Source organism: Rana temporaria, chromosome 5, assembly GCF_905171775.1.
Source record: "Rana temporaria chromosome 5, aRanTem1.1, whole genome shotgun sequence".
NCBI classification, from domain to species: Eukaryota; Metazoa; Chordata; class Amphibia; order Anura; family Ranidae; genus Rana; species Rana temporaria.
The window spans coordinates 68,805,296-68,828,479 of NC_053493.1; the positions used below are offsets into that span (position 1 = coordinate 68,805,296).

Consider the following 23,184-nt stretch of genomic DNA (forward strand, 5'->3'; position numbering starts at 1 on the left):
TCGTAATCAAGTAATGTAGTCTCTGAAAATAAAGGTGGCAATTTTTGTTAGGTAAGTTAGTGCAAGAGCTAAGATGAGCATACAGAGTGCAGTAATAGTAACCCTAACCCATGCCAAATCATCACATACATTTTTCAGTAGAGATACAGTGCCCTGAAAAAGTATTCATTCCCCAAATTTTCCACATTTTGTCACGTTGCATCCAAAAACTTACATTTTGTGTTATAGACCAACACAAAGTGGCACATAATTGTGAGGTGGAAGGAAAATGTTTTTCATTTTTTTTTTTACAAATAAATAACTGAAAAGTGTGGCGTGCATTTGTATGGTGTCCCCCTGAGTCAATACTTTGTAAAACCACCTTTCACTGCAATTACAGCTGCAAGTCTTTTTGGGGATGTCTCTACCAGCTTTGCACATCTAGAGAGTTAAAATATTGCCCATTGTTCTTTGAAAAATGCTTTGATTTAAACCATTCCATTGTGGCTCTGGCTGTATGTTTAGGTTCATTGTTCTGCTTGAAGGTGAACCTCCGCCCCAGTCTTAAGTCTTTTCCAGACTCTAACAGGTTTTCTTCTATGATTGCCCTGTATTTGGCTCCATCCATCTTCCCATTAACTGTGACCAGCTTCCTTGTCCCTGCTGAAGAAAAGCATCCCCTCAACATGACTGCTTTTTGGCCAAAAAGTTCAGTTTTGGTCTCATCTGACCAGAGCACCTTATTTCACATGTTTGCTGTGTCCCCATATGGCTTCTCACAAATTTCAAACAAGACTTCTTATGACTTTCTGTCAACAATGGCTTTCTTCTTGCCACTCTTCCATAAAGGCCAGATTTGTGGAGTGCACAACTAATCGTTGTCCTGTAGACAGATTCTACCACCTGAGCTGTGGATCTCTGCACCTCCTCCAGAGTTACCATGGACTTCTTGACTGCTTCTCTGATTAATGCTCTCCTTGCCCGGCCTGTCAGTTTAGGTGGACGGCCATGTCTTGGTAGGTTTGCAGTTGTGCCATACTCTTTCCATTTTCGGATAGTGGATTGAACCGCGAGATGTTCAAAGCTCGGGATATTTTTTTGTAACCTACCCTTTTTTTTTTTTTTTACTTGATGTTGTCTGTTCACTAAGGTTCTCTAACAAACCTCTGAGGGCTTCATAGACGGCTATATTTATACTGAGATAAAATTATCACAGGTGGACTCTATTTAATAATTAGGTGACTTCTGAAGGAAAGTGGTTTCACTAGATTTTAGTTTAGATTAGATTAATGCTGGCCATACACGGGTCAAATTTCGAAAGAACTTTCTTTTGAAAATCAGAAAATGTGTGCGTTCTGTGGTCCGATGGTGCCACCATTGATTTCGAAATTCGACCAAACCTTCAATTTCACCTCATGTTCCTACAGAAAAGAATTTTCGTGTCTGGAAACCTTCTTTTCTTTCCGGGAACCTTATTTTCTTTTTCGATTTAAATTTCTTGCATGACTCTCCCATCATTGATTAGAAAATCGTTTGTTTTTACAAAAAATATCCAACATGTTGTATTATTAAAATTCGATGGCCGCACGAAAATCGGCTTTTGCTAAAGCCCACTATCGGTGCAAAATACGAACAAAAATTCTTAGATAAGATTTTCGAAAGAAAGTACTTTCGAAATTCGACCTGTGTATGGCCAGCATTAGTTTAGATTTTAATATCAGAGTAATGGGGACTGAATCCCAATAAAATACATTTAGGTTTTTGTTTGTAATATGGCAGAATGTGGAAAATGTCAAGGGATACAAATACTTTTTTAAGGCACTGTAGATTAGTGAAAGGTTAGTTCAAGTTGATATTGAAAATAATAAATTGAATTTGTATGTCTTGATTGGTTCTTGCCATATGCAGATATGTTACCAAAAACAGAATGTTTTTTTGATGATTATACAAAAGCTGAGGAAGCCCTGTCATTTAACATTGTCCCCTTCCCTGCGCCAAAACGGAACAATTTATTTTTTGGGTGGAGTTGAAAATGTCACATTTGACCCACATTTGCAAAATTTGCCCCTGTGTATGACCATATCTATCGATTGGTAAGTCTATCCTGTAATAGATTTTGCCATCACTAATGGGGCCTACACATTTATATGATAATCGGAGGGAAAATTCTGTGTTCAGAACGCTCATAAGATTTTCATATAGTGTGTACACAAATTTCAAGAGACAATTCAGACCTTCTATAAAAGAAAATTACTGAAGGAGCAAACTGCATATTTTTTCTGGTTACTGAACAGTACTGGTTTCGTACGATAAAACACCACATGAGAAATATTGCGCATGATTGGAAACAAAATTATAACCCAGAAGAACATGCAGTCATTCCAACCACAAGGTAAACATTAAAATAATTATAGAAATATGTATACAACAATATGTATGACACAATGTCCTTTTATTAATTGTGATAAGTCGTGCAGCAACATGTTGGTTTCTGTTATCCTATGGAGCAGAAAATAGGTTCTTGGAATTTGCGCACCCAATATTTTTTTTTATTTTTTTTGACCATCCTTGGTTGGTTTTGATGGTCTAGTTTGATCCTTAAAGGGGTTGTTAAAGGTTTGTTTTTTTATTTTCTAAATGGGTTTCTTTAAGCAAGTGCATTGTTGGTTCACTTACCTTTTCCTTCGATTTCCCTTTTAAATGTTTTTTTTTCTTTGTCTGAATTTCTCACTTCCTGTTTCTCCTCAGTAAGCTTGCCCCCATCACCCAGTGTCTCCCCGCAGGGATGTAGTCCCAAGGAAGGGGGCGATGGGGGCAAGCTTAGACAGCTGTATTTATACTGAGATTAAATTATCACAGGTGGACTCTATTTACTAATTAGGTGACTTCTGAAGACAAGTGGTTTCACTAGATTTTAGTTTAGATTAGATTATTGCTGGCCATACACGGGTCAAATTTCGAAAGAACTTTCTTTTGAAAATCAGAAACAGGAAGTGAGAAATTCAGGAGAAACAGGAAGTGAGAAATTCAGACAAAAAAAAAAAAACATTTAGAAGGAAAAGGTTAGTGAACAATTGATGCACTAGCTTAAAGGAGCCTATTTAGATAATAAAAAACAAACCTTTACAACCCCTTTAAGAGTTTGCTGTACCTAGTGTGTATGTAAACCACTGGTGTTGTTGTTCAAACCATGTCTCGCCTGCGTTGCTTTCAAGTTCTTCCTACATTTGCAATAAAAGTTCTATGGGTGTACTGTTTGTTTGTACTTGCAGTAAAGCCTGATATAGATGGTTTGAATTTTGGCCAGTTCCATAGGGACTGGACGAGATTTGAACCATCTATGGACAGGATGATTGTACCCAGGTCAATCCATCGAACCAGAACCAGCCACCCATGGTTGTAGAAGAGAAAATTTAACCATCTATGGCAGGCTTAAACCTTTAATAAAAGCATTTAAAAAAAAGTTATAAAAGGCATATGTGTTGATCTGGACACACATGATGCTAAAATTATTTATTCGCCAGAAATATTGACTGTTTAGTTTTTGATGTGGTAATCATCTTTTGTTTTTATCATATGGTTAATTCAGAATATGTTAAGTGTTCTAAGTTTTATCTGATGACAACATTTTGCTGTCTCTATGTACAGTACTGTGCAGATGTTTTAGGCAGGTGTGTGAAGAAACAATGTAAAGTAAGCCCGGCAATAGACAAGTTAAAAACCAAACGTTCTATTGATTGAAAAACTAAAATGGTGCATACAATTGTGCCATCATAAACAAAATCTAGCATGTTGGATCAGCTTACTAATGATGTGGAAGACGAATGACCAAGAAATTTTGTTGAGTTTTCCACTCGTTTATGGCCGGTTTAAAGTGACACTAAATGTTCGAAAAAAATAATTAAAAAATAACAAACATGTCATACTTGACTCCGCTGTGCAGCTCGTTTTGCACAGAGTGGCCCCGAACCTCGTCTTCTGGGGTCCCTTGGCGGCTGTCTCAGCTCCTCCCCACATCAGATAACCCCCTCTGGGAAGTGCTTTCTCAAGGGGGTTACCTTGCGTTCGCGCTCCAGAGTCCAGCATTTGCATCCAAAGACACGAATGCCGGACTTGGCCCCGCCCCCCCCGGCGCCTGCATCATTGGATTTGATTGACAGTAGAGGGAGCCAATTGCTGCGCTGCTATCAATCTATCAATCTATCCAATGAAGAGCAGAGAAGACCAGGCCGAGAAGAGCCGAGAAGCGTTCTCGATGCAGGACTTTCGAGGGCTCATTAAGGTGAAAAAAACAGGAAGCTTTACAACCCCTTTTAAGGATGCTTTCAAACAGGCTTTCTGATCAGGTCCACCTATCAGTTTTTCAGGCGGACCTGATTGGACACTTCATTCAGCCCTATGGAACAGCGGTTGTCAGCGGTGACATGCCAGCTGACACCCGCTGCTATCCTATCCTGTCCGCAAAATCCAGACAGATGGAGACCCTATTTTCCATCCATCTGGTGGATCGGACCTGATGAAAGCAGACAGGTTTTCATCTGATCTCCTCATAGAGGACAGCGGGGCTCTGAAAGGTCCATCTCAGCACAGTGAGCAGAGACGGAACTGTCATCTGTCTGCTCAGTGGAAATGGGCAGTTTGATCCCCCGTTGAGCAAAGCGGAGTCCGTTGGGCAGAACCGCCTGTTTGAAAATGCCCTAAGTGTTTTACTTGTTTATTTTTATCAATGAAAAAAATTAGTGAGCGAACAGAAGAAAAATCTAAATTAAATGAATATTTTGAATACCCTTTGGCTTCAAAACAGCATAGTTTCTTTTAGGTTTAGGTATACTTGCACACAGCTTTTGAAGGAAATCGGCAATAGTCAGCAATATGTTTACATTTCAAATTCATTTTTGAATTCAAATTCATTTCAAATTTGAACAAAATTGTGTTTAAATCTGTTCCTATTATGATTTAGAAATTTGGATACATCAGAATTTTCCGAAAATCAAAAAAAGTTTAAGAATTTTGATTTGGAACGAAACCAACTGCACATGTCTAGTAAAAACTTGACAGTGGTTCTAATTCTACCCCAATCTATCCAAAATGAAAAAAATAAATAAGAAAAATAACATTTTGGTGAATTTACACAATATTACCAAAATTATTGGGATGCCTGCCTTTACACATGAACTTTTAATAGCATTCCAGTCTTAATCCAAAGAGTTCAATATTGCCCTTCTAGGAAGGCTGTCCACAAGGTTTACGAGTGCGTCTATGGGAATGTTTGACCATTCTTCCAGAAGCGCATTTGTGAGGTCAGACGAGAAGGCCTAGCTCGCAGTCTCCGCTTTAATTCATCCCAAAGGTGTTCTTTCGGGTTGAGGTCAGGACAAGTCAAGTTCCTCCACACCAAACTCCCTCATCCATATCTTTATGGACCTTGCTTTGTACACTGGTGTGCAGTCATTTTGGAACCGGAAAGGGCCATCCCCAAACTGTTCCAACAAAGTTGGGGGCATGAAATTGTCCAAAATGTCTTGGCACGCTGACACCTTAAGAATTCCCTTCACTGTAACTAAGGGGCCAAACGCAATACTTAAAAAGACAACCCCACACCATAATCCTCCCTCCACTTAATGAACAAGTGCACAAAGCAAGGTCCATTGCTGTTCTCTCTCCTTGTACAGGATGGCTGGTCTTGTATCCGCTCCCTCCTGTAGTTTTCTACAGTGGGTTGACCTGCTGGGTCCCTCTCACAGCTCTGTTCTGCTCTCTGCTACAAAACAATAGTGGCTTATGAGGAATTGAATTAAATAAACATTTTCTTGCCTAGGGTTCACTTTTAAATACAATGATTGTGTGTGAAAATAGTGGAATATGATAAAGTACAACCCCAGCAAAACAATTACATATTTTTTTGTTGGAGATTAGACTTTCTGTCATGGTTTTATTGTGATCTGGGTTGGAGCCTCTGTCAAATTTCATTATTGGCTATGCCCCAGATTGTTGATTTCCTATTACATCCTGATGTATCGGGGTATGCAGAAATAAAAACCTGACAGAGGTTCTAACTTTTCCTTATGTTCACCAAAACTAGGACATTTTTGTGCCGAAGTATCCCATCTTTTTTTGAATACGCCATACAGTCTTAAGTCTTAACTAGTTTTAACTGTAATAATGTCAAAGCTTTATTATAATAATGATTCTACGGTTGCAGATGTTCACACAGAAGCAGTCCAGGCAGCCCTTGCTAAACATAAAGAAAGGAAAATGGCTGTACCAATGCCATCAAAACGACGTTCATTGGTTGTACAAACCTCTATGGATGCGTACACACCTCCAGGTCAGTAGCAGGTTACATCACTGTGGTCTTTTTTCTTTTTTTGAATCTCTTGTTCCCTGTATTGAGATTATTAGACCAATGTGTATTAACATTAACTGTGTCTTGGATAGATACCTCTTCAGGGTCAGAGGATGAAGGCTCAGTACAAGGGGATTCCCAAGGAACTCCCACCTCAAGCCAAGGGAGCATAAATATGGAGCACTGGATCAGCCAAGCAATCCATGGATCAACCACATCAACCACTTCTTCCTCCTCCACACAGAGCGGGGGCAGCAGTGCTGCACACAGATTAGCAGATGTTATGGCCCAAACACACATAGGTGGGTACTCTTCATGTCACACTTTAAATTAAATAAACTGCTTATTGTCATAACTATCAGAACCTTATTTGACTATGAAGCTCCCCAAAAGGGAATAAAAGTGATGTGATCAGGTTCAGGAGTAGACCATTTTTTAGAAAGAAGTATGGAGTTCCTGCTATACAGGAAGATTAAACGGTTGGGTATGCTTGCTCTAGAAAAATAGGCATTTTGGAGGAGATTTAATCATTAGTTGTAGGTAATTTATAGGTCAATTTCGATAGTCTATTATGTTTTTAGCCCTAGGACTATGTAACCAAAAGGAAATGTCCACTTAAGATGACTATATAGAAGCAGAATCTTTTTTTTTTTTTTTTTTTTACCTAAAATGATAGGTGTTAATAGTTGTCCTCATTGTACCTCGAAGCACTGCACATCAACCAGGACCCACAATAGTCTACCCCTGACCTACATAATAGTACAGAGTAGTACATACGATGGGAGATTAATCGATTTTGCACAAAGATTTTCTAGCAGGAATTTAGCTTTCTCGTTTTTTTTTCCGCTTTTTCCTGCATCATAAGTAATTAAATGTTGAACCTGATGGTCTTTCTTTAAATTTAATGACTTAATCATTACAATTTTACCCTGGTTTACATATTCTGCATATATTCCAGGGCAGAATTTAGCAGATAGCCCAGCATCAAATTCTAGGGCCGTTGAACAGATAATCTACAAAATGTCAATGTGCAGCATATCCAATTGCTGGCAAATCTATTAGATTGCATTTTCCATATCTACATGGGAAAGTTCTTTTTTACACCAAGCTATGGTTTAGAAAATGGAGAGTGTATGTAATACTGGAATTAAAAATCACTCTATAAATAAAAAATAAAATACCAGTAAATAGATGCATTTAAAACCCTAACTGAAGCTTCAATTTGGTTAAATAATTTAATTTTTTTATTCAACAAAATGTTAAGTTTGCAGAGGTACAATACAGACACACTCCCCATTGCATTGTGGGGTAAAATATATTACATACATATACTTCAATGCAGTATGGGATTAGGAATTTACTGTCCAACCAAAAAATAACCACAACAGTATCTTCATAATCTCCCCTTCAATATTTCACATATCCCATATCTCACCAGACATTTATTCCCAATAGTCTGTCTGCCACTAAGTCCACCGGGGCTAGTCCTGGTACATCCAACCACCTCGCCCATAGCTTCTCAAACTTGTATGCACTGCCCCTATGCTGGTATACCAGTTTCTCCATTCTCAGTACCACACCAATATTGTTAATTCCACTCTTTTATGGTCGGAGGGGGGGGGGTGGGTAGGGCTGTCAAATACATTTCAGGTGCATCTAAACAAAAGGTGTGCTTTTAGTTTTTTTTGTTTTTTTTTGAGAAAGCAGAGTAGACACACCTATCCCCTCCCAGCATGCCACATTAAAGATCCATTGTTCTCTCTGGAAGCAGTGGTCTCTCTTCAGAGGTCCAGTGCACCTCCTGTTGAGTCAGAGCAGATTCTACAATCAACACTAGCATGGGTTTAATTGATGGTAGAGCTATAGTTCTTACTCAATTGGAGGGGCAGGCTTCTGCAGAGAGGCAACTACTTCCACACAGACAGCAAGGGCCCTTCTTTAAAGCATGCTGGCAGGGGACTGGCTTTTCTACACAGACAAAACTGGTTTCTAAAGAAAGTGATCTGTAAGACCACCATAGTTCACCAAGTGCCAGAAAAATAAAATAAAGTATAAAGATTGAAAAAAAGGAAGAAGCTTCCAAGTGTTTCTTGAACAACACAAAATCGTGACTTCTTATACGAAATGTGATGACCCACCACTGGTAGAATTGTGAGCTTACCGGAAGGGATGGACCCAGGGGGACGCATGTCTCCGTGAATCAAAACAAGCATCTTGGTTTATTCCATACATGCTCGCTTTGATTCACGGAGACATACATCCCCCTGAGTCCATCCCTTCCGGTAAGCTCACAATTCTACCGGTGGTGGGTCATCACACTTCATATAAGAAGTCACGATTTTGTGTTATTCAAGAAACCCTTCCTTTTTTTTTCCAATCTTTATACTTCATTAAATTTTTCTGGCACTTTGTGGACTATTTATTCTTTTAATTTTTTATTTATGGACTTCAGTTCATTATTTATGGTACATTATATTTGATTATTTATATCACAGTGAGCCATTATCACTTAGTCACTGTTAGTTATCATTTGTTCATTGTATACAATGCTTGATATCACATTTTGTATTGTTTAAGCGCTACACTTATACACCCATTGTGGTTTGGGTAGGCTTACACTCTATGCCTGCTGGTGTAGCACACAAAATATTTCTTTATTTTCTGATTTGTGAGCAGCTCTGAGCATATGACTTGTACCATCACATGATATATGCATGTACAATCAGAAATATGTATCCTTTCATAATTACCTTGCCTGTGTATAAATGTGTTTTACTTTCTAGACAAAAGTCTTTAATCCTTTTATAATTCAGAAGGGTCCCATTTTGAACATGATGTACTGGTCCCCAGTTATTATGATTGTAAATTATTAATCATCCTTGACCCAAGCTCAGGTGCGCTGTATAGTTGGCTGATCTAAACTGCTGTGGTGCAGTTAAAGGTTTGTTTCATTCTTTAGTAGGGGCGAAGACAGAATGTTATAGAATTTGCGATGAATCGCTAAGATGCCAGCTGATTATCTGTCTAGATTAGATAACTCCGTCTATCTCTTCTACCTCTTGAGTGTTGGCATAACACAAAGAGTGGAAAATTCATGGCTGCTAAATGGCTGCATTCATCACATAGACTTCACCCTAAACTGTTTTCTCAGATTGCCATCTTTCGTCGCAAGTCTCTGTATCTCGTTACCAAACACAAAACATGTCGTCTTATTTTTTTTTTTTTTTTTATATATATATATCTTGGCTTACAATTGCTTTTCTTCCCAAAAGGAAATAAAAGGACAGACGGACAGTACCACAGTATGTATAGCTAAGTCTTCTGATGTTTTTTGCATCTTGAGTTCCTCACCAAGTGCTACCTCTCCAAGCTTCTTCCTTGCTATGCTGATATACCCTTCCTCTATTCTCCCAGTTTGCTTTTCTACAACCTAAAACAATGCAAATACTCCTAACATACTTTAGGATATTAAGGGTCATTTATGATGTGGCATTTTGTGGCTCTTTTATGATGTAGTGCAGCTATTTCATTTTAAAAAGGCCTAAAATTTGGAAGGATTGGAGTGGATTAAGGTGTTTTTCAGCAAAAATGGGAGCCTTGCAATAATTGTAGAAGATTGCCTGTTAGGGGGTTGAAAATGAAGTTATTGGTTATCAGTATAGATTATGAGTAATTGAGTATAGACGTCAAAAACGGTTGTTAAGCTAGTAACCAACAGTTTGCCCAGCGCTAGTAAAAATTTGATCTCTTTTCTTTCCAAAGGTGCCCATGGTATTATTACCCTTGAGTTTCCTGTCATCTTTGACTGTCTTTTCCCTCCAAATTACAATCAATCTGTCTCCATCACTACGTGCTTAAAAGTGAAAACTAATGAAGCAATTTGGTTGTAGAGAGGATAGAATTTCAGAGGGCATAGAGCATACTATGCAATATATGAAAATGGAACTAAACCCGCCTATTTTTTACAGTCAGGAAAGCTACCATCTTTGCGTCTGTTTATTCTGCAGTGGCCACGTGCTGCACATTTGATCAGTAATTACACCAGCCATTTGATGGCTTAACAGTTTAGTTAAAACGGAACTAAACCCTCCTGTCCTTTTCAGCCAAGGAAGCTTCCATCTTAGTCTCGGTTTGACCTAAAACTGCCATGTGGCTGCACATGTGATCAGTTATGACAATGGTTGGACAGTTTAGTTGACAGCACAAGCAAATGTGTCATCATTCCACAGCATGCCTTAAATATACATTTCTTTGAAACCGCTAAATCGACAGGTTTAGTTCCGCTTTAAGTAAATGTGATGGCATGCCTTGAATGTTGAATGCCTTAATTGTTATTTTAGATTTTCTTTAAGAACAGGTAGTTAAACAGGATAGTTTAAGTGATTGTAAACCTTAGACATGAAATAAGAACAAAGCAAATCCCTCTATAATGTGTAGTTGTCTCAAATAAATGCACTAAGTATAATTTCTGTCTGCTGCCTCGTTCCTCTTTCAGCATGAATCACTTCTGACAAGTTTTCCTGACACCAAGAGAAAGAAAGTGACAGGGAAGGGAACTCCAGCAGTTTGATAGCCTCAGCTCTGTTCCTGTGTTCTGTGTTAAGAGCATGAGCATAGCATAAGCGGTCTCGAGGGTCACAATCGCGCCGTGCAGACTCCCCGTCATATTATCATATGCTTCACAAAGTCCAGCTCCGATCTGCCCTAGGGCCCCACAGCCACACTCCAGTACTGGACTTCCACTTTTCCTTCACCCTTTCATTCTCATTGGCTGGGGAGAAGCTGTGAGCCATTTCCTAAATGGAGAGGAGCACAGGGTAAGAACAGCCCCGAGTGGGAAAGTGTCTGTGCTGGGAAATTGAATGGTAACCAAGCTCAGCAAGGCAAGAGGAGGAGAGTGCCATCCTAAGCCATGATGAGACCGCTGTTACTGGTAAGGTAAGACACAGTGTCTCCTAGTCACCGGCTGGGATTCTCTGTGCCCCCAACCCTGGGGTATCTGCTTACCTCACTTCCCTGACAACTGGGGAAAAGACAAAACCCTCCAAGAGGTAACTTTCTCCCTAACACCTGCCAACACTGACAGAGAAACCTTCAGAAATTGCTAAAACAAATCCCCTAACGCCTCCTGAGGGGCTGCAGGCTCCATATTTTGTGTCACATGGCTTTGCACCCCCCCCTAAGATCTAAGTCGTGCCCCCCAAAGCCCCCTGACCACCCCCAAAGCCCTGAATGCTATGCCCGGCTGTTGAGCTCCTTTCCCATTACAGCACTCTACTGCTTCTCCTCCGCAGGGCTGAAATAACATTCCTTTACAACACAGCCACAATCTGTACAGGGTGCATCTTCCTACTGCAACTACACTGCCATTTCGACCAGAGAATTTCACAGGTCAGAACAGTAACATAAGAGCCAGATACACCCTATGAAGATTGTGGCTGACAGACTGTGTGCAAGAGAATGTGATTTCAGCAATGTGTAGTGTGGGGAGCTGTATAAAGTGCTGGGATGGGAAAGGAGCTCTGCAAGTGACTTGCCAGTGATCCCTGTCTTCTCATGTAAGAAGGAACTCTGGGGACTCAAAACTCTTAAGCCACTTTGAGTATCTTGGCGTGCAGTGGATGTATATGCATGCACATTAGAAGCGGCAGGTGGTATTGGGGGGGCCCAGGTCAACTTTTGCATCGGAGGCCCAGGTCAAATTTTGCATCGGGGGCCCACAAGCTTCAAGCTATGCCTGGTTAAGAGGGTGTGTTTCTTTCCTTCAATCCGCTCTCAGAGCTCTTGTCACTGAGCTTAGCAGAGTGTAACTTCAGCTCTCCGCCCCCTTTTTTCTGAACTCACAGACAAGCTTATAAATTCTGGACTTTGAACAGATGTAGAGAAGACTTCAGATGGCGGACACAACATGTATAGGAGGATTTGTTTCATCTCTGTGTATCACCTGAGTCCAGTCACTTCACTGGATATATGTAAGGGTTTACAACCACTTAAACAGCAAAAGACATTCCGGTCCGGAATATATCTAGCTTACAATCCGTGAGAAGCAGCCTGTGAATCTAATCATAGATTACTAGTGGTTTCTCATTTGCATTTAAATTAAAGGGCATCTACAGCTAAAACCTTTTTTTTTCAGATGGATTGATAAGGGATTCGACGTTTTTATTGCTGTGTTCCCACTGGGGAGATTCACTCTTTCCATTTGTTGTGGTGACCACTGTCACTGGAACTGAACTTTTGAGGCAAGGTGTAACATTTTGAGTTGTCACCAGAGCAGGAATAACACTTCTCCCAATGGGGACACTTACTCCACCACCAACTATCCAAGAAGGGATTTCTTTCACTTTCAGTCCTCAGCCATGACAGTGGTCACAATAGGATAGAGATGCCGTAGTTAAAATCTGTTGGTTTTCTTCTTCTTTTTTTTGCCATTTCTTATTCTACCAAAGAAAAGTTTTGCCTTTAGAAGTACTTCACTTTTTTGTGTGTAGTTTCTAAATGACCCTTAATGTGTGTAAGTAAAGATGCAACTAGAGCGCAGCCAATGGGTTCCATAACTTCAAGGGAGTTATTTCTAGTGTTTGCTGTGGTTTACTAACTCCTATTTACACAGCCCATTGGCCTTACTGTACCCATTGGAATAAAGGATTACCGTGCTTTCATATTAGACCGTAACCTTCCTGTACGTTCTCTTTAGAGCACTGACCTACTCATTGGGTTCTGAGACTGGAACTCCATGATTAGAATCTTATGTTGCAATATAATTCCTTCATAACCAAGCTGCAAGGCGATCCTCATATCTTGGTGTGTTTTACCTTCACTGACAGTTGTGCATTCCATCAAGGATCACTATCAAAATGAGTCATGTGACACAAGTGGGCGTGGCTTTTTCTTAACTACAAATGGACAGAATCATGCGAGTGCAAAAGGTGCTTCTTGCCTTTGGCAAAAAACACCTAAAAACGGTGAGTACATCAACCAACTATGCTACAATCTATCCCTTCCCTTCACCCCACATTGGCCTCTTACACGTCAGACATCAAATTTTTATCCAGTTCTTTCCAAGTCCATTTTTGGCTTCTCCAAATATGTTGCAACACTTCCATGTGTAATAGAATTGCGCTCTGAATTTCAAATCCTTTTAGATCTTTACAGGATCCTGGAATTCTATATCATGCTTTAAATTATATGATTCAAAGCTTCATATACATATGTACCTATCCCAATAACCAATGATCTTTAAAAGGACAGTTTACATTAATGTTTATGCATGGGTTTCTTGTTGGTCACTTAAAAAAAAAAAAAGTCATAAAGGCTTTTATTATCTACATTGCATTTTGTATTATTATATGATATTTCCAATCATATGGTTTGTATCTTTTTTATACTTTCTTTGCCTGCATATGGATGTCTTTCTAAACTATATTTTGAATCCTTTCATTTCAGAGGGTTTCATTTCCGAACATATTTTTTCTCCCGTTTATTCTGGTAGTAAATCAGGATTTATGAAGCTGCCTTTATTGCATTTATTTTATATATTTTTTTTAATGTATTTATTTTTTTGCCATTAGTCATTTGTGTCATGCCGAGGGCTTGAAAAGTAGCAGAGCTGGCTGGGGTATTCCACATCTCTATTCCCTCTTCTAAGCCGGTGATGATAATATATTGTCTGCACCAGCTGTAGTTCTCTGTACGACAGTTGCCTTCGGCAGTAATATTTATTTTGAGCTAAACTCTGGGCAGGCAGCTAAATACACAGATAAAATACATACAAGGGAGCTGTTTTATGTATATTTGTCCATTCAATTCTGGGATTTACACAGCTCTGCTACACAGCAAACTGTCTGGCATCCCTCCCACAGTCTCTGGCTGGACAGTGAAAGGAAAGCAGAATACTGATACACTCATCTTTCTGTCACTCGGCTGCTGCATGATTAAAAATGGATAATGCTGCTTAGAGTTGCATACAGGAAAAAAATGCTATCTGGCTTGCCTAGAGCTGTGAGTGTCTTGCAAAGCTAGGATATTTCTAGTTTTATGGAGAGGGAGAAGAAGAACATCCCCAGTCGGGTATATGACTATCCTGCGTCAAACCAAATGTTTTTGTATTTTTTTTTTTTTTGGTGACCAACAAGGAATATATATGTTTATATGCATGCCATTTGTCACATGACATTTCATAACCTGGTGCAAAAAGCAATGTTGTGCTCTTTGTCAACCAATCAGAAATTTACTTAGTGGACTAAATTTGGGTTTAGTATTGAAACACTGATTTCTTCTGTGGACTATATTACACCTCTGTATTTTTTGCCTAGGTTTTATAAAATACTCTAGAGTCTATAGTATAGATACTGTCATAGAGCTTCCTCTGCTTTGCCATTGGAAAGAAAATAGCGTGAACCATAGACAAACATGTTTGTTTTTTTTGTTTTTTTATACTTTAATAGGGCACCTCCTGGTAGCTCCTAAAAAACACATTTGCATTTTATATGAAAATAGATGAAATCCCCTCGCCTTATACTGAGCCTGTGGTCATCTGGTGGATTTTTGTGCATTCTGCAAGTGTCCAGTGAAGCATGAGAACTGAGCCAAGCTAATGTTTAGCGAAAACTGTGCATGTTGCTTTTTGTGATGACACTGAAATGGCCATCTATGTATTTGCTCTTGTGAACCTGTGTGATAAATAATAATGGGTTTATTATAATGAGAATGTTGCTCAGTGTGCCACATAAATGCAATGTCATTTAAAGTTTTTAGAACCAAAGTAGACCTCGACAGAAGTATAATTAACCTGGAACGTTATTATTGCTGGGTAGATAAAGTTAAAGTACTGTTAAACCCTCAGCGTTTTATAGTTTAAAGTGGTTCTAAACGTCCTTTTTTTTTTTTTTTAATAAAAAAGGTGTTTATACTTAGCTGCTCATGATATTGCACAGATCAGCTCCTTACCTCCTCTTCCGAGGTCCCCCGCCGGCGCTCTTTCCAATCCTCCTCCCCTGTGTGTGCCCCCATAGTAAGTTGTGTGCTATAGGGGCACACGTGCGTGTGCACTCTCGAGTCTGGCTGTGTGCATCTGTAGATACACACAGCATGGCTCGGCCACACCCCCACTCCCTCCTCACTATTTGACTGACAGCAGCTGGATCCAATAGCTTCCACTGTTTTCAGTGAAGCTTGTGAGAGCAGGAAGAGGGATTAGTGTTTAGGGAATGGAGGGCAGGGGAACAAGTAGTAGGGCATTTTTTACCTTCCTGACTCTCCTGTTGTCCAAGAGAGGAGGCGAGCATGACACTCCACATCAGGGAGAAAGCCTCACTCTACTGTGTGTAGTTACAGACAGAAGAACAGGAAGTGAGGATTTCTCAGAAGAAAAAAGGACATTTAAAAGCAAAATTGAAGGATGAGGTAAGTGAAGGAGGACTGCACTAGGGTAAAGGAAGCTATTTAGGGAATTTAGGGAATTTTTTTTTTTACCTTTACAACCCCTTTAAAGCAGGGAATGCATTACAGTGGAGCTCCACCCAAAAAGGGGAAGCTCCGCTTGTTTGCCTCTCCCTGCCCTCCGCTGCCATATTTGGCACCCTTTGGTGGGGGAGCGGGTACCTGATTTTGACAGGTACCCGCTCCCACTTCCATCTGATCTCGCCACAGCAAAGTCAGACGGAAGTTCGGTCCCCCTCCTCCTCTGCCACTTGGCCATTCACAAAAGCATAGCACGCTTCGAGAATGCGCAGTAGGGAGCCAGCTATGAAGCTGCAAGGCTTCACTACCGGTTTCTCTTAGGGGAGATGGCAGCGGCAGCACCACCCAACAGCCAATTGAAAAATTGGCTGGGGTGAACACACCGCTGGATTTGTGGACAGGTAAGTGTCCTAATATTAAAAGTCAGCAGCAGAAGTACTTGTGGCTGTTGAATTTTTTTTTTACTGAAGGAGCCTGGAGTTAAAACATTATTTGACTTTAGAACCACTTTAACAAACTGAGCATAATAAAATAAACATTTCCCAGTAAACTATTTGTTAGAATTCTTACTCCAGGAGTTGCAGTTTAAAACATTCTGCTGGTCGAATGTCTATAACCTGGGAAAACACTGCACTTACACTAGATGGCGATACATATTATATGACATTTATCTCCATCTAGTGGCCAGTTTTTAATTTTTAATCAATGAACCACATATAGCCAGCTCAGAAAAGAACCATTTTTGCCCCATGTGCACAGAATGAACTTTCATTGCGCAAATTGCTATGCAACTTTATTTTATTTTTTTTTAGAAATACACCCCTTAGACTTAGTGTTCAGGGTTAAATTGAGGTTAAGAGTCAGTAAGCGACTTTTACATTTTCAGGTGTGATAAATTAGGTTTTTATGTGTGATAAATATATTGAGTGTATTGCTACACAAATAGAGCACTGCTTCAGGTCTGTCCACATACCAACCCTACCTCATGTCCTTACAAGGTGCTTGCCACTGAAGTAACTGGATAAGGAAAATTGGATGGCTGCACCCTAAGGTAGAGCACTTCCAAATCTTTATTGTAACTCTTCAAAGGTAAAAAAGTATCACAGCACCAAAATCACTGAGAGATCTGTTGACGTGTTTCACGCTGGATAATGCTATGCAGTGTGAAAAGCGTCATCAGAGCTCTCTGTGATTTTAGTGCTCTGATGTTTTTTTTTACCTTTTGAGGTGCTACAATAAAGATTTTCTTTGTGCCAAAAAGGAGAATGAAGAGTTTTCTTACCACAAAACTGCAGCACCGAAGACAAGATTACCAAATTTCCAAAATGCCATGCTGGTACTCAGAGGTAGAATGAGAATCTGGGGCCCACTAGAAGAAGTGAGGCCTGGGGGCCCACTAGAAGAAGTGAGGCCTGGGGGCCCACTAGAAGAGGTGAGGCCTGGGGGCCCACTAGAAGAGGTGAGGCCTGGGGGCCCACTAGTTGATCGGCGCTCAGGGAACATACCAGCTTTCATTTGAATAGCTATGTGTTCCCTGCCGCACGTCGTCATATATAGCCCCTCTTCCTTGTCCGGGCACTTTGATAGACAGATCACCCATCTCAGGATTGGACGGGTGAACTGTCTATTAAAGTGCCTGAACAAGGGGGAGGGGCTATATATGACGACGTGCGGCGGGGAACACACAGCTATTCAAATGAAAGCTGTTATGTTCCCCGAGTGCCGATCAACTAGACGGCGGGAGGGAGACCTACACAAAGCTGCATTTGGGGACATGGATGCATTGGGAGACACAAGGCTGCATTTCATTTGGGGAGACACAAGGCTGCATTTCATTTGGGGAGACACACGGGTGCATTTGTGGAGACACACGGGTGCATTTGTGGAGACACACGGGTGCATTTGGGGAGACACACGGCTGCATTGGGAGACACGGTTGCATTTGGGGACACATGGCTGCATTTTAAAAAAAAGTATCGGTAATCGGTATCGGCGAGTACATGAAAAGAAGTATCAGTACTTGTACTTGGTCCTAAAAAAGTGGTATTGGGACATCCCTATTCTTAACCCGATGCAACTATAGTTTTCATCCAGCAGCATTGCCTTGATTCCTGCCACCACTACGTCATAGAATAGAACTGTAGTTTTGCATTGTACAGTATTTTAAAACACAATCATGTCATCTGATTGACATCTTTTGACAAAAATGCCATTTTAGTTTTAGTCATCTGAATTGTTTTTGTTTTAATTGTACTTTAGTCGACTAAAATCAAATGGGTTTAGGTAAATTGTAATGCATTAGTTAAGCATTTTTCTAGAATTGCCAAGCTCATTGTATACTCCTGGAGTAAAAATCAAATGTATCTTTATAAATAAAACTACATTTCATAAACAAAAATATTGCTTTTTGACAAACGGACATTCAATTTTAAAGCAGAGCTCCACCCAGAAGGTAAAGCTCCACTTATTTGTCTCCTAGCCCCCCTCCGCTGCCACATTTGGCACCTTTTGGGGTGCCCGCTCCCACTTCCGTCATGCGCAGTATGGAACTGGCTATGAAGCCGTAAGGCTTTACTGGCGGTTTCCACTAGTGGAAATGGCGGCAACAAGCACCCAACAGCCAATTGAAAAATGTACCATAACAAAAAAATATTATGTTACAGCCTTATTCTAAAATAGATAAAATTCATAATTTTCCTCAAAATTCTACAAAAAATACCCCATAATTACAACGTGAAAGAAGTTTGTTTGAAATCATGGCAAATTTATTAATAAATAAAAAATAAAAATTCCCCCAAAAATTCCCATGTACATAAGTATTCACAGTCTTTGATCAATACTTTGTTGACTCACCTTTGGCACCAATTACAGCCTCAAGTATTTTTGAGTATGATGCTACAAGCTTAGTGCACCTATTTTTGGGCAGTTTCTCCCATTTTTCTTTGCAGGACCTTTCAAGCTCCATCAGGTTGGATGGGGAGAATCGGTGCACAGCTATCATAAAATCTCTCCCGAGATGTTCAATTGGGTTCAAGTCTGGGCTCTGTCTGGGCCACTCAAGGATATGCGCAGAGTTGTCCCATAGCCACTCCTTTGTTATCTTGGCTGTGTGCTTAGGGTCGTTGTCCTGTTGAGAGATAAACCATCGCCCCAGTCTGAGGTCCAGAGCTCTCTGGAGCAGTTTTTTATTAAGGATGCCTGCAGCATTCATCTTTCCCTCAATCCTGACTAGTCTCCCAGTTCCTGCCAGTGAAAAACATCCCCACAGCATGATGCTGCCACAACCTTGCTTCACTGTAGGGATGGTATTGGCCAGGTGATGAGCGGTGCCTGGTTTCTTCCAGAGAGTTTTGTTTCTCTTGGTCTGAAAGTCCTTCAGGTGCCTTTTGGCAAACTCCAGGTGGGCTGCCATATGCCTTTTACGGAGGAGCGGCTTCCATCTGGCCACTCTATGATGCAGGCCTGATCCTGATTGGTGGAGTGCTGTAGAGATAGTTGATCTTCTGTAAGTTTCTCCTCTCCCCACAGAGAAATGTTGGAGCATTGTCAGAGTGGCCATCGGGTTCTAGGCACATCCCTGACTAAGCTCTCCTCCGATCACTCAGTTTGGCCCGGCGGCTTGCTCTAGCAAACTTCTTCCACGCTGTGCTCATTGGGACCTTCAATGCTGCAGACATTTTTCTTTACCCTTCCCCAGATCTGAATTTACCACAGGTGGACTCCAATCAAGTTGTAGAAACATCTCAAGGATGGACAGTGGAAACAGAATGCACCTGAGCTAAATTTTGAGTGCCATGGCAAAGGCTGTGAATACTTATGTACATAGGATTTTTTTTTTTATAAATTTGCAAAGATTTCAAAGAAACTTTTTTGACGTTGTCATTATGGGGTATTGTTTTTTGAAGTTTGAAGAAAATAATTAATTTAATCCATTTTGGAATAAGGCTGTAACATAACAAAATGTGGAAAAAGTGAAGCGTTTTGAATACTTTCTGTAAAATATAACTTAGATGTAAAGGCATATCGGAAGATGTAGAAAATGATTCTGCAGATGTAGAAAAAATATCTGAAAAGGCATCAAGATATTCTAAAACTTACAGAATGCAAACACAAATCTTACCATTAATTAACGGCAAATACAAATCTTACCATTAAATATGTGGAAAACACATCTTGGGAAGGCATAAGAGAACAGGCAGATATTACAGGAGCCGTGCCTGAAGAAGGTATGGGTGCCAAGATAACAGTTTGTAAAGTTGTTTGAGGCCTATCTGATCATGAAATATTTTTGTTACATTCAGTAAGATGAGACAATTGTGTTTTTCTGTGTCATCACCTGTACTTCCCTCTAATGTTCTTTAGTTCCACATCAGCTAGTGCATGACTTGGGGATATAGTATAGAATATAGTTTTGTAACTGTGGCTGGCAAAGTCTGGGTAGTACAATTATTTTCAAACAATAACAAATTGCTAAAATTCCTCCTTTGTAACTAAACAAGTTGTTAAACTAAACCACAAGTGGACGAATTGCACAGTAAAGACATATTTATTATTGTTTGCAGTTTCAAAGTCAAATTCCTACATGTCATCATCATCAGATATAAAGCGAGACATAATTGATATTTGCTTCCGCGTGAAAGATCGTGAAAGATCTCATCACACTACCGTGACTTCAAAGTTGCGCAATTTTGATGCGATTTCAGGGAATGCCTGTGTAAACTGAGGTCTATGGACCTCAACTCACATCAAAGTCGGACCAAAGTAGTACAGGAGGGATTACTTTGAAGTCGGCGCTACTTGAAGTCTCACAGATATGAATAGTTCTCATTATAAAACATGGGGAACGACTTGTCATGTGACTTTGCAGTCCCAATCAGCAGGACAAGTCGCACAAGTGTGAAAGGGGCCTAAGGGATAATGCTCTGCTAGAACTTTTTGTCGACCAACAGGAAGGGAAGAAAATGTATAGGGTCGGTGCCGCTAGATAATAAATTGGTAAACCAGGCCACATTCCAAATGCAAAGAAGAAAAAGAGGGAGTGCCCCAGGGATTATATGGGCCAAAGTTAGATACCAGTAAATGAGGTAAGAAATGTATATAAAAAGTATTACAAAAAACATATGGTACATACAATGGTCATAATACAGTAAAGTACAGCTAAATTCTGAAGCACAGATGTGTCTTAGAGGTAGGGGGCCAACCATAATACATGGGTTCAGAGGTCCCGACATGTTTCAGAATCAAAATACCTTCTTCAAGGACTCATCCAGGGCCAACTGTAGTATCTAGTAACACAACGTAACAAAGGTTATGTGTACATGTATATAAAAACAAAACACAAGTAAATCAAGTATTTATACAAGTATTTACAAGTATACAAGTATTTACTTGTGTCTTGTTTTTATATACACATAACCTTTGTTACGTTGTGTTACTAGATAATACAGTGGGCCCTTGAAGAAGGTATTTTGATTCCGAAACATGTCGGGACCTCTGAACCCATGTATTATGGTTGGCCCCCTACCTCTGAGACACATTTGTGCTTCAGAATTTAGCTGTACTTTACTGTATTATGACCACTGTGTCTTCGATTTTATCAACTACCAATTGTATGTACCATATGTTTTTTGTAAAACTTTTTATATACATTTATTACCTAATTTACTGGTATCTAACTTTGCCCTACATAATCCATGGGCACTCCCTCTTTTTCTTCACCAACAGGAAGGGGGTCCCAGTTACAGTGTTTGATATCATCCTATATCCTACATGTGAAGGTTTGAATAAAGTAATACAACCCCCATTTTTGTAAATGTTGTACAATCCCCCTCTTCTTTTTTGAATGTTGCTTGTGTTTGTCCTTTCCCTTTTGAGATTCTACTATATTTATGCTGTTTTCCAGGGGCATGTTGTAGCGCTGTCATATGTTTTGTATCCATCTATATTCCTTGTTTTTTGTTGTTGACTGTATTGTATTTAGAATTAAGAGAAGCCCCAGCGTAGTCCAGCAGTATTTGTTCTCACAGTCAGACTTTAATGGAGTATTTAGAGATTTGTGCATGATGGTAGGTTAACACGATTCGGGTCAGTGCTTCCAAATTGCTTCTAGCTGAAAGTTTTCAGATAAATGCCTGCTCTGTGTTTGGGAGGCTTGATTTTGCCTGCACGGAGTATACAGTATATACAGGGTAGAGGAGTGCTGCTGCAGCGTCATATCACAATTCTGATATGACTCTGGAAGAACTGTATTAGCTGCCCAGTCTGATGCATCTTGCCATTCTTAGTGCTTTATTTGTAAATGAAAGGAATATTCTAGTTTCTGTAGGAAAGATGTTTAACTTTGCTTATATGCCGGGGGGTACAAGTACAGTGGTAACTGGACTGTGTGTGAGTTGCATTTACTTTTCTTTTACGTGTATATAACATGAATATAAAGCAAACATGATGCCCATAATACTTTTTTAGAGTTATGTTGGCTTTCACTTTGTAGGAGCCTATACAACATTTGTATTGCATAGAGGGAAGGGGTGGGGCTGGCACGCAAGAAACGGTGGTAATTGGTGGTGGTCCAGATTGTTCCAGTATAGGAAAATGTCAGGGAAGTAGCTGGTTGACTCTTACACTGATTGAATGTAAGGAATTTCGAGTTTTGGCACTTATCTCAGACTAGGCCTCGAGACAGTTAGGTGGCAAAAGACTTTTCAATGTGTTATGTTCAGCTTATTGGCTTGGTGATAGCACTCACATTCGGGGGAACAGTTTTTTTTAAGGGAAACCAAGAAAGTAAAATGTTTCCATAATTAGGCTTTTAAGCTTAAAGTAGAATTCCAGCTTACACCTCACTAGCCTTTAAACCAGGAGTCTCAAACTGGCGGCCCTCCAGCTGTTGCGAAGCTGCAAGTCCCATGCGGCATTGCAAGGCTGACTGTTACAAGCATGACTCCCACAGGCAGAGGCATGCTAGGACTTGTAGTTTCACAACAGCTGGAGGGCTGCCAGTTTGAGACCCCCTGCTTTAAACTGTCCCCTGTCCCCTTCCCCTTTTTAATACCTACAGTGCCTTGAAAAAGTATTCACACCCCTTGCCTTAGGTAGACGAACATGTCTTGGTATGGCACCACTGTTTGCAGTGGTGCCATACTCTTTCCATTTTCAGATGATGGATTGAACAGTGTTCTGTGAGATGTTCAACTCTTGGAATATCTTTTTATAACTGCTTTAAACTTCTCCACAACTTTATCCCTGACCTGTTTGGTGTGTTTGTTGGCCTTCAGGATGCTGTTTATTCACTAAGGTTCTCTTACAAACCTTTGAGGGCTTCAAAGAACAGTGGTATTTATACTGAAATTACTGTACATTTCACACAAGTGGACTCTATTTACCAATTAGGTTACTTC

The 23,184-nt window shown here is 40.1% G+C and overlaps 1 protein-coding gene across 7 annotated transcripts in view; it reads left to right on the plus strand.

Annotated features, from left to right (window-relative positions):
* DIP2C (disco interacting protein 2 homolog C) overlaps positions 1-23,184 on the plus strand; it is a 612,079-nt gene that overhangs the window by 313,063 nt on the left and 275,832 nt on the right. For 3 of the 7 annotated variants that reach the window (XM_040352676.1, XM_040352677.1, XM_040352678.1), the window contains 4 exons: positions 6,182-6,307; positions 6,418-6,627; positions 9,598-9,627; positions 13,153-13,290. In XM_040352676.1, the coding sequence (XP_040208610.1) occupies positions 6,182-6,307; positions 6,418-6,627; positions 9,598-9,627; positions 13,153-13,290 (504 nt within the window). The remainder of the gene's footprint in view (positions 1-6,181; positions 6,308-6,417; positions 6,628-9,597; positions 9,628-13,152; positions 13,291-23,184) is intronic. The other 4 variants (XM_040352679.1, XM_040352680.1, XM_040352681.1 and 1 more) reach the window with 2 other exon arrangements.